At 44.8% G+C, this 12,055-nt stretch overlaps 1 protein-coding gene across 3 annotated transcripts; it reads left to right on the forward strand.

Moving 5' to 3' along the window:
- Positions 1-1,398: 1,398 nt before the first annotated feature.
- TMEM14A (transmembrane protein 14A) lies at positions 1,399-11,845 on the forward strand. 3 transcript variants are annotated; one of them, XM_059075352.2, is made up of 6 exons: positions 1,399-1,570; positions 5,315-5,426; positions 5,895-5,979; positions 7,809-7,910; positions 9,444-9,531; positions 11,240-11,845. In XM_059075352.2, exons 3-6 carry the CDS (start codon positions 5,910-5,912, stop codon positions 11,277-11,279), a joined length of 300 nt encoding a protein of 99 aa, XP_058931335.1. In that variant the 5' UTR covers positions 1,399-1,570; positions 5,315-5,426; positions 5,895-5,909; the 3' UTR covers positions 11,280-11,845. The 3 variants fall into 3 exon arrangements, with proteins under 3 accessions (XP_058931335.1, XP_058931332.1, XP_066862483.1); XM_059075349.2 differs by lacking the exon at positions 5,315-5,426 and having other exon boundaries at positions 1,402-1,570; XM_067006382.1 differs by lacking the exons at positions 1,399-1,570; positions 5,315-5,426 and adding an exon at positions 1,616-1,838.
- The last annotated feature ends 210 nt before the right edge of the window (positions 11,846-12,055 follow it).

Genomic DNA, 12,055 nt, shown 5'->3' on the forward strand with positions numbered 1-12,055 from the left:
GGCAAAGAAGGGGATGAGAAGGAGAGCTGGAAGAACTTGGAGCCAAAGTTCAGGATACCACTTCCTCCATCCACATTCTGGCGCCTGCCATCAACTCTCCTGTGAATCTCCCAGAACCCTATTTCCTTATGCCCACCTTAGACTTCTCATCTTAGATAGTCTCATTGCTTCCTTGAAGCATTTTGTGTGTGTGTGTGTGTGTGTGTGTGTGTGTGTGTGTGTGTGGTACGCGGGCCTCTTACTGTTGTGGCCTTTCCCGTTGCGGAGCACAGGCTCCGGACGCACAGGCTCAACAGCCATGGCTCACGGACCCAGCCGCTCCGCTGCATGTGGGATCTTCCCGGATCGGGGCACGAACCCGTGTCCCCTGCATCGGCAGGCGGATTCTCAACCACTGCGCCACCAGGGAAGCCCTTGAAGCATTTTTAAACACAAGGAATAGATTCAGCAAATTTCACAAGATATAAGATATATTCTTAAGATTTTTTTTTTAATTTTAAGAATTTTTCTATTATTCCCAGCCCCACGGCACCCCTAGAGCTGCTCGATAAGCCCTAGATGACAGTCTTCTTTAAATCTCTGAAGAGCTATTATATAAGGAAGAGGGTTGGAGTTACTGTTAGTGGCCTGGAAGGCAAAACTGGAGTGAGATGAGAAGTTGTGGCCAGGATGCAGGATTCCAGATCAATTTAAGTTTCATCCCTGGGAACGTATTATTCTGGAACAAAAGATGATTTAAAGTGCCTTTCAATTCTGGCACTCTGTACCTTTCCCCTTCAGGTACTTAAGTCCAGCAAATCCTGGGCTTGAAGTATGAAACCGGGATCCTGGTCTCCCCACCACATCTAGACGCCTTCGTAGATGGTGCGGTGTAATAAAGGGTGCTCGGGCTTTGAAGCCAGACAAACTCGGGCTCTAACCTTTGCACCCTATGGAGTTGAGTCTGTGTACAACGAAATCCCTTCGCCTCTCTGAACCTTACCTCCCTCCGCTGAAAATGGGGACAATCTGGTGGAGAGTATGTAAAAGGCCTGGGTTGCTGGAGAGGTCCCACAAACGTCCCTTAAATATTGAAGGAACTTCTTCAACGGTTAAAAATCTTTTGCCATCTGGAATCCCTGGTAGACCCAGGCCCACTCCTTGCGAATGCGTGTCACTCCATGTCCGTCCGGCGGGAGGCAGCAGATCCGAGTCCCGGGATCAGGGCCAGGACCAAAAGCCGGGTCGCCGAAGCGAGTGGCCGGGTCCGGAGCGAGTGACCCTGTGTGGCCGCCGCCTGGGATGCTACAGCACAGGCGCTGCAGGTGGTAGAGCCGACTAACCTCCACGGCGCCCAGCGGGCGTGGGCGGGACAGGGCTGAGCTGCAGTGGAAGGAGTGCTGCGCATGCGCGCGCGAGGGGCGGGGGCGGTGCCTCCCGGAATCAGCAGCCCCACCCAGTGCTGGGAGGTAACGCGCAGAGTAGAAGGCGCAGGCGGCGGCGTCAGTTTTCTTTCTCCAGCTACAAAGTTTTCCCGCACCTAGCTCCCGACTTTTCTCTTTTCAGCCGCGGAGACAGCTCGGGGCTGCAGGTGAGCTGTACATCTCGCATTCGAGACTTTCCTGCCCGTAATTTTCATGCGGCGGTGCAGAAATAGGCAGATAAAGACGCAGAGAACCTTGGGAGGATTTTGCAGGGGGTGGAGTCTGTTCTCCCGGGGAATCGCGTCTCTCCTCCTCCTGGGAATTCCCGGAATCTCCTACCTGTCCTCCCTCCTACCTTCCTAGAGCTCGGGAGAGATGGGGAAGAGGGTGGGGCTCTTGGACCAATGTGTCTTTCGAGCCCCTAGGAGTTCTAAGGTAGGTAATTATTGATACTCAGCATGTGAAAATGCTTTTTACATAATAGCTTACGGGAAATCTCTTAGTGGTTTCCCCAAATTTTGGAGGGCTAAGGGTAAGGTAGGGCCCCTTCATCTGGTTTTGTGCGTTGTGCAGTAAATCACTTTGCTGCATTGCACCCAAGATGCTTTCTGACCTTTCCAAGGGCTGGGCATAGCGTTTGCGATGGGAACACGTGATGCGTCAGATGCTTCGTACCCACGCCCATCTCTTCCTTGTTAACGCAGCCTCTGGCTTTCCTGTGTGATTCTGAGCAGGCCATACGGTCCTACCACGGAAAAGGAGCACCAGAGCTGATTGCCTTTTGTTTGAATTTTCACTGTAAGCACGAAACTTCTTACAAGGATTGAGAATAGATTTATTTTGCCTCCTTAGAACAACACTCAGTTCACTAAGGTGATGAAGGGCTTTTCCCTGGCACTAGAGCTATACCGAGGGTAGGTCAGTTACAGAATGTCTTAAGGCAGAAGTTATTCCTTTGGTTCACTTATTCTTTCAGCAGGCATTTACTAAGCACCTGCCTAAGTGCTCGGTAGTGAGCTTGGTGCTGTGAGGAAGACAAGATGAATTGAACCCGAGTTTAGTCCTCAAGGAGCTTGACTGGCCCAGAGGAGAGAGAAGCTCAAGGGAAGTACGTCTATACCAGGTAGAAGGGATGGGGCCCCAAGAGAGAGGGTCAGAGGAAGAACTGGGGGACTCAGAGGAGGGAGAAGAACCAGCCTTCCACACCAGGTGATTAACTTAAGGAGAGAATTAGGTCCCTAAATTACTACCTGATGATAAGTGATCTCTCCATAAGCTTCACATCTCTGTGGAAGGGTGTTTCCCGACTGTGTGTTGGGCTCCATCATTCCAGGGCACCCCCCTCCTGCCCCCACCACGTACCTGCTGCTGTTCCATTATTCCCTGCCTCAGGGAACAGCATCAAGGCTCTCCTCTCCCCTAGTGGTCCAAGCCAGAGGCTTATCCCCCCTGCTCCCTTCCCACACCTGCGCTTGTTGAGTCAACCTCCTGACCTCGCTCAAATCTGTCCACCTCGCTCCACCCTCATTTCTCCAGGCCAGGCCACCATCATCCCTTGCTTGGCTTACTGCCTCCCAGCTTGTCTTTACCAGACTCCCTTTACAGGGCTTCCAGGGGCAGTCTGGCCCTTGCTCACCAGCCCCCCCCCCCCCCGCCTCTTTCACACCCCTTGTACTTGTCTCCATTTTGAAACCATGCCATGCTTTCTCATGCCACCAGGCCTTTGCACATGCCTCCCTTTTGCCTAGGATATGTGCTTCCTTGCCACCCTCCTCCCTTGGTTTACTCCTGCCCTCCTGTGACCTCAGCTGGGTCCCTGCTTCCTGGAGGAATTTTCCTTTAGGCTCCAAAAGCCTCAGTAGGTGCAGCTCCTGGTTGTGCTGCCTGTGCCTCTCCTCCTGAGGGCTCCCTCACGCAGCCGCCACCTCCACGGTGCTGCACTGGAAGTCCTGGCATACCAGGGCCGTGTCCATCGGTGGTGCTTTCCACCCCTTCCTGCTGCCTGCACACAGAAGACACCCAAGAAAAAGTCGTTGATGGAATTTGGTATAAGTGCAGGTTGTAGTATTATGGTTTGAGTCTATGAATGCCAGCATCATAAATCCACCCTACCTCAGTTGATTTCTCTCTGTGCTGAAATAGGATTGCCCTTGTTTACGTCAAGCTTAAAAATGTATATAAGTGTGAAGGAGAGGAATCATTTTTTGAGCCGCTGGTATTTGTTGGGTGTTCATTGTTTGCCAGGCACGGTTCTGAGTGCCTTATAGCATTAACTCATTTCATCACCACAACAGCTCTGTGTGGTAGATATTTTTATTATCCCCATTTTACAGATGGAGAAACTGAGGTATGGAGATTAAGGAACTTACCTAACATCACATGCTGGTGAAGCCAAGCGTGCATTGTGGAATGTGATGAGCTCTTTGAGAAAGACAGGAAGTAGGACTGGACGTGAGGCTGTCGTAGGGCTGAAGATGGTAGGTCACCAGGTGGAAGACGGTGCAGCGTGGGCTAAGCTACAAGGCCAAGCAGAATTACTTAATCCAGAATTCAAAACTCTGAGGAACCTCAGGCTCACTTTCACATTCATTCTTTCAGCAGCTAACTCAGTTTTCAGAGGTACTACTGGTTAGGAATGAGACTTCTCTGAGTCTGAAATCTTGGTTCTGCTGTGTGACCTCGGGGCTGCTGCTTGCCTTCTCTGTGCTTCAGTCACCTCGTCTGGAAAATGGGGATAATAATGGGGATAGTACTTAACCTCGTAGGATTGTGGTGATAATTAAGTGAGTTGTTACATATAAGGCCTTAGCGTGGCGCTTGGCACATGGTAATTGCTCAGAAACATCATCCTCGTTATTTGTTTATCCATCATTCAGTCAACAAATGGTTTTTGAACACAGGTCCTTCCTTCCTATATGTTCAATCCCACTGGACAACTTCTTGGGCATCGACAACTATCCTGTTTTAATTCTTTGTCCCACAGACATTGAGGATTTTCCATCGTTGCCTCCTTTTCAGTGCCATCACCTCCTCCTGTGCCTTGGGCTCCCTCCCCAGACCTTTCCTCACACTTAAGTGCTAGCTTACTCTCTGAGATCAACTCAAGACCCCTTTTCCATTCTTCTGGGTCAGTTTCTTACCAGTTGCTACCGAGAATTAAAGACCAGATTAACCTGAATGGCAGCAGTGAGAAAATTGTGAAAATACAAAGAATTCTCATGTGCCATTCCTCGTGGATACAAAGATAACTACTTTCTCCAGGGAGGAAATAGAGATGTAAAAATCTTAAGATGTGCAGTCACCACCAGGAATCTTAGAATTGAAAAAGCCGCAAGAACCTGAGAGCTTATCTTGTCTATTTCCCTCACTTTGGGGGAGTTGTTATTAGGGATGGGGGGTGGTCCAGGGCCTAGCAGCCGCTAGTGACCAGAACCCGTGTCTCCAGCCTGTAGCTAGCACACTTTCTCCTACATCTTAGAGAATCCCAGGCAGGATTTCAGTGGAGCTTCTTAGAACCTCCCACCCCTGGATGTTTCAGCTGCTGCTGTGATGCCCACAGAACGTCATGGTCCCTCAGTTAACTTCGTGCCAGGGCTGCATTGTACCCTTTAATGGTTTACCATGGACCAAGCGTGGGCATCTCTGCTACCACAGGAGAGCTGTCTCATAACCAAGCTAGTGCAAAGTACATGTTGAAAGGGAATCTTTGGGGACTCCCTGGCGGTCCAGCGGTTAAGACTCCATCCGTGCTCCCAGTGCAGGGGGCATGGGTTTGATCCCTGGTCAGGGAACTAAGGTCCTGCGTGCCACATGGCTCAGCCATAAAAAGAAAAACAGAAGGGAAATCTTTGTTTCAGTCAACAAGCAAACGTCCACATTACCCCTTTCCTGTTTTTCGATGTGAGGAGCAGGGGGGACAAATATCTGTACAAATACGGAAGAAAGAATTATCAGGTGGAGTTGCTGAGATCAGGGAATTTAGAGGAAGAAGAGCAGATGCTCCAGACCAGGTGGACGGTGCAGGTAGGAGTGGTTAAGGAGCTTGCGGGGGGCGGCTGAGAAGGGGAGCAGGTTCAGAGGGAGATGGGGCGTAGAGGGCAGCTGGGGATGGAGGTGGGGGAGCGGGGGAACATTCCAGACACGGGAGTGCAAAGCGGAGATGGCAGCTTCACGGCCCTGTGATGAGACCCGGCTAACCAGAGCAGAAGTCCTCCTGGGGAAGTGGAAGGGAGTACACAGCTGAGGGAACAGCAAGTCTTGAAGATAGGGAAGGAGAATCAGCCTCAGGTGTCACCCTGAGCGACCTTGAGAGTGATGAGGGTGTCAGGACAGCAGCTGAGTGTTGGGAGAAGTAAAGATCTAGCTGCCCTTTTCTTAGTAGGTTCGAGAAATTAATTTCTGTAACTCTGTGGAATGCATATCATTTTTATACACATTTGCTCCCCCAGAGTCTTTTATCTTGTAAAATATGTCTCTTCCGCCTTGCTTTAGACTTGAACCTTGCCAATGGACCTGATTGGTTTTGGTTATGCAGCCCTGGTGACATTCGGAAGCATTTTGGGATATAAGCGGAGAGGTGAGCCCAAACCAGATTTTTCATTTAAGAGAGGTTAGTCGTTGTGCTAGGATCATCTGAGGGTCTGTAAGCAGGACAAGAAGCTAATAAGCGACCTGGTGGGAGGTTGGTGGTTGTGCTAGCATTGTCTGAGGGTCTGTAAATAGGACAAGAAGCTAATGAGGACCAGCACGTGGTGGGTGGGGTTCTCGGAAGGATGGGGGTTCCATGGGGCTGGGTGGACAGAACCTGTCATTCCAGAGCCTGGGCGTCTGGGTCTCCCTTTACCTGTTAATATCAATTGCATAATTAATTGACTTACCCTCTTCAGGGCCACTCACTTATTATCAAATGAGGTTTTGGGTTTGTTTATATACTCATAGTGTCAAAAAACTGAATTATGTTGATACTGTGTGTTGCAAAGGAAAATTACTTAGATATCATATCTGAAGTGGTTTCTTCATCTCTGTCCAAAGATGGAAAAAAACACCCAGTTGATAAATGGAAGGATTTTCATAGAGAAAAATGAAAGATCAAGTTTTCTATTTTGCTTTGTTTTAAGGTAAAAGCGTTTGCAGTCATGGTGTCTCATATTTGTTTCTTATATTTTTAAGAAATTCATTAAATGAAGTTGTATTTCGAAGAGTGTTATATTGGTGACCTTGGGAGACTTGAGTTTCAGGTCTATATGGTTATCAGGGTTACTTCCTTCGTTAGCGGTTTTTCGAAGGGTAGGAAAAAGGGAGAGAGAGTGTGAGTGTGAGTGTGAGTGTGTGTGTGTGTGTGTGTGTGTGTGTGTGTGTGTGTGTGTTGGGGCTGCTGGAGAGGATTACTCCCGTTATCAGGCATCTTCCTTCACTTGTTGCCTGTAGAATCAGACTACAACCTAGTGCATGTGGCTTCTTGTTCTGGACGGGTTGTGTGTTTTGGTGTGGGAGGTGCTGCAATCTGAATTTAAGGGTGGTTCTTAACCCTGCTGCTACCTGACTTTCCCGTAGATGTTTAAAAAACAGAGATACCTTACAACTGAATCACTTTGCTGTACTCCAGAAACTAACACAACCCTGTAAATCAACTATACTTCAATAAAAAATAAAAAATAAATTTAAATCTAAAAAAAAAAACCCCAAAAAACAAACAGATGCCTTGACCCTAGGGATTCCAATCTGATAAGATTCTAAATAGATTGAGCGCCCTGAAGTGGGGACTGTGTGTGTTGGTGACAGTGTCACTGGCACGTGCACCCTGCAGTGCTCCGTGTCTGGTACAGTGCCCCAGCCAGCGCTGGGCAGGGTGGGCGCTGGGTGGGGGAGGGGACGGATGGGCGTCAGGGACCAGGTTCTTCCAGTGTCGTCACAGTCCATCCCTGAGTCCTGATGTGTTGAGGCTAGAAAGTTTGTTAGTTATTCAGGACAGAACCATCGCTTGGTTTGAATAGGCCCCCTCTCTACCTCCATGAGCTGAAAATATCACTCCATCTTATTTTTATCATCACAACCTCAGTAAAAAAAAATGGAGGCAAGGAGAATAGGGGGAATAAAAGAGGGGCGTAAACAAGTCAGGAAATTGTCCAAGACCATGCAGTCGCTGTCAGAAGCAATACTACAAGGCAGGCTTTCTCACCATACCTGCCCCTCCCGTTGCTACGTACCTGGGGTTCCTCTGCCTCGCGTTTGGGGTTCAGCATGAAACAGTCATGTCTCAGAAACTGTCCGTGGATGGCCGATACCTAATTTGGCTTTGTCTAGTTACAGTGCCCAAGAAGAAATGCATTTTTCCACAGGTGAAGTGATGAAGGCATACCTTTCATTTGGGGATCCTCTCTCTGAGCCCATCCTTTTTTTCACCAGGTGGTGTTCTGTCTTTGATCGCTGGTCTTTTTGTTGGATTTTTGGCTGGCTGTGGAGCTTACCGTGTCTCCAATGACAAGCGAGATGTAAAACTGTCCCTGTGTGAGTAAGGCGTTTTTCCCAGTTACGGAGAATCAAAGCTCGGGGATAATTTTTTGATACCTAGCCTCGGTGTACTAGAAGATACTGGCCACATAGCAGGTGGGCGTATGCATGTGCTGAGACAGAGCACTGTTCTTGTTCCTTTCTGCACAGACGTGATCAAAAATGATGTTGCTGCCAGGCCTTCCAACTCAGAAGAATATTTCTATAAAACTTGTTACTGGAAAAATAAAATAAAATTAGAAAAAGCAAGGAGTTATGTATGGATTTTCTGCTAATGCTCCTAAATGCATATTAGCATAGTTTGTGTTACTGTGAAAATATCTAAAAAGAGACAGCCTTGCATTATTTTATTTTAATTCACAAACAGCTTTTAGATCCCACTTTGCCTTAAGATTTAGAAAAGCAAGGCTGACTCTCTTAGCTTCTTCCCTTGTTGGGCTTATAGTAGGAGAGTGTCCACAGGGAAAATGGAAAAAAGTGTGTGTTTAAAGCCCCAGGATGCTTGGCTTTCTTCTGTCTGGGTTGAAAGACAAATACAGGGAAGGTTTGGAAAACTACACCAAGGAAATGGTCTCTGTTTAATCTGATGGTTATTCAGAGTGCCCTGGTGGGTGCGGAAGAAAATACAAAGGAAGACAAATTGTCCCAGTTCTTTGTTTGAGGGAGAGGGAGAGATTAAGTGGGATTTTTTCCCCTTATTTTAAATAGGAGCAACGGATATTTTTAATAATGAAATTATGTCAGAAGATAAAAATATATCAGCAAAAAATATATATATATACATACATATATATGTATGTGTATATATATATAAGGCTTTTTATTCTTATGCACTTAAACAGTTAATGTATGTTTATTGTCAGTCATGTTTTTTATATCAGCAAGTGATTTTTCCTTGAAAGTTCTTAAATTGTGACATCAGTGCCCTAATCTCTTACATAAAACTGCTTCTCTCATCATATTGGTTTAGCTTCTAAAAGGCTGGTATGGTGCTTCTGAGTTTAATATTATTAGGCTGTTTTTATTTACTCTTCAGGCATCAAATTTCCAAAGTGGAATGCTGTAAAATAAACAGTCAGCCTTTTCTTAGGATTATTTTATTAATCAGGTCTTACTTTAAAGATTTACTTTAGAAACTGATTCTTTTCCTTCCATTCAGCTAACTAAACATTTATTGGCTACCTCTTGTGGGTCCAGGTATACTGCCTAGTGTTCCTCAGGAAACTTGAATAAGACACAGTCCTGACCTTCCCAGGAGTGTTCTAGAAATAGAAATTAAGTTAGAAAAAGACTTTTTCTTTTGAAGATATTTCAGGAATGGATTTTAACATGCTTGTTTCCTCAAACCATTTTGATAAGCTATTTTTAAGGTGTTTTAATAGAGCACTTTATCTTTTCAAGAAAATAGCAACTCAGTACCAATGCATAATAGTTGTTATATTAGAAAGCTGAAATGAAAGCCATTTTTTCCACAAGCAAGCACTGATAACATGTTTGAAACGCTGGTTCACGCACTGGTTTGGTTTTTAGTTACAGCTTTCTTCCTGGCCACCATGATGGGGGTGAGGTTTAAGAGATCCAAGAAAATCATGCCAGCTGGGCTGGTTGCAGGTTTAAGGTAAGAAAAACTTATTTTGATCTATTCTTTCCTCTGCCGTCATTTTGAAGTGCTGAATTTTTGGCAAAAGGCAGTTTTAACTTAAAAGGTCAAAGTAATTTGTATTACAATCAGCATGATTATAAAACCTTAAAATATCATCCAGTCAATTGTTGACATTTATGTGCGAGTGAACATTTTTATCAAATACACTTAGCATTGTTGTGCTATCTGATCACGTACACAGTTACCTTTTTCAGAATAAAGAATTAAATTCAGCCGCATCTTTTTCTCAGGATTTACCTGTCTGAGACAGTAAATGTATTCATTTAAATCTGATCATCTGTCTTAGAGAGTTGGACAAAGTGAAAGTCTGTCGCAGTTACTTTGAAATTTTAAGGGAGAAAACTTAATCTTTTTTAAAAAGATAAATAGGGAGCTTCAGTTTCTCTTAATCTCAGTAATTCTATCCATGAGATTAAGCACATTACCAAGTAAAAATTTATACATAACATTTTAAATTCTTTGGAAGCTGCCTTTATATGTTGACAGCTATCGACATGTTCATTTTCTTTGATGTAAGTTTTCACTTTTTGGAATTTATTCCAAAGGAATAATGAGATGTATACAAAGATTGATGTTTATTGCAAGTTTATTTCTAGTGGAAAACATGATGAACTGAAAAATTAGAAACAGCTTGAAAATTCACCAGTAAGGAAATGGTTCAATAGGTGTTTTGTCCACTTAATGGAATATTGAGCAAGCATTACATGTCATGTTTTCAAAAACCGTTTAGTGGCGTTAGAAAATATTGACATAATAGGAAATGAAAACAGAATAAACAAGGAAATATAGAGTGATCTCAATTTTTTTAAAGTCTGGGTATAGAAAAACAGGAAGGAATATTTCAGATTGTTAGTAATCTCTAGGTGGTAACGCAATGGGTAATTTTCTCCTTTCTACTTTTCAATAGAATTTTCTAGTGTGGCTGGATATAATGTTTATGATTGGGGAATGAAAGTGTCCTTATAAAGGACTGCTTTCTAATGATAGCCCTGTTCTAATAATGATACTTGGTGGTGGAAGGGGTCAGAAGTAGGGTTTATAGGTCAAGAAGACAAGACCCCAAATGTGGAAAGAAGCTGAGATTATAATTGACAGCCCCAAATCACCCCTTGATTAGTTTTTCAAGTTGCCTTTACTAGTTTTTGAAAGTTTTGTGTTTCTTTCCAAACCTTTCTCTTACAAAGGTTCATCCCAGATTTTCAGAACAGTGAGTTCTGATTTTTCTCCTTCATTCAGTGAACTTTTTTTTTTTTTTTTTTTTGTGGTACGCGGGCCTCTCACTGTTGTGGCCTCTCCCGTTGCGGAGCACAGGCTCCGGACGCGCAGGCTCAGCGGCCATGGCTCACGGGCCCAGCCGCTCCGCGGCACGTGGGATCCTCCCGGACCGGGGTACGAACCCGTGTCCCCTGCATCGGACTCTCAACCACTGCGCCACCAGGGGAGCCTTCAGTGAACCTTTTTAAGTGGCTAATTCAGTCACGTCTGGAAGTTCAAGTACAGGGATCCAGGGATGGTGAGATCACCCCTGCCCCAGGGAGTAGAAGCAGGGCAGAACGCTGCGAGCCAGGGTTTAGTACCCCATGCGTTAGGTGAACGCACAGCCCTTCCGTCTCACACCCCCTGAGTCACCCTCCCCTTGCCTGTCTTTTATTTTAATCTATAGCCTCATGATGATCCTGAGACTTGTCTTACTGCTGCTCTGAGGACCTGCAGGAACTGAAAACTAAATTTGAGTCATTCTGCTGTAATGGGCAGAGCCTACTCTTTGTATTGAAGAGATAAATTCCAATATGGAATGTTCACCGTGGTCTTATTTTATGGTAGAAACTGCGAAAGAAACACTGTCACCTCTAATATGGACACTGGTTTGAAGGAGTTTGTTTTTTTTTTTAAACAAATGGTTTAACTTTTCTAATTGTCAGGTACTGGTTTCATTAAAGATATTTAATAAATCGTGATACACTGTTTGATTTGCTGTGTCATGTGGTTTTTGTTTGTTTTTTGGGGGGTTTTTTTGATAGTTCCAAATACTCATGTCTGAAACAAGCTTAAATTAAACTACAACTAACAGATGATGGAATGCCCTGAGTGGGCTTCACAGAACGCTAATATATCTATTTGTCATTTGTGTTATATTTAAAATTATTTTTTTTTCATTTTAATTGTACTGCTACCAGTGTTTTTTCTTTCTTTAAAGTACTTCATCCTCAGCACACTCTGTACCAACGGAATGTATTCCATATTCAAATAAAAGAACTTCTGTTTTAAACCTGTTTCTCTCATTTTAGTGTCCTCTCTGTATACTCAAATCATCTTTAACATGTAAGTGTTCAATTATTAATGCAAGAGACTAGGAAGGAGGATAATTTAAGCCAGAGATTTCCTCAGGAGCAGATATTCTCATTCTCTCTCTCTTGCTCTCTGAAACAGTAATAATTCTGAAACAAAAGCAATTTGTCCCAAGTCACCACTTCACTTT

The sequence above is a fragment of the Kogia breviceps genome, chromosome 10, assembly GCF_026419965.1.
Source record: "Kogia breviceps isolate mKogBre1 chromosome 10, mKogBre1 haplotype 1, whole genome shotgun sequence".
Lineage (NCBI taxonomy): Eukaryota > Metazoa > Chordata > Mammalia > Artiodactyla > Physeteridae > Kogia > Kogia breviceps.

Coding starts and splice junctions, on each gene's coding strand:
- TMEM14A (XM_059075352.2), top strand. CDS start 5,910: ATGGACCTGATTGGTTTTGGTTATGCAGCCCTGGTGACATTCGGAAGC. Junction 7,911..9,443: donor AGATGTAAAACTGTCCCTGT/GTGAGTAAGGCG, acceptor TTTGGTTTTTAG/TTACAGCTTTCTTCCTGGCC. Junction 9,532..11,239: donor GGGCTGGTTGCAGGTTTAAG/GTAAGAAAAACT, acceptor TTTAATCTATAG/CCTCATGATGATCCTGAGAC.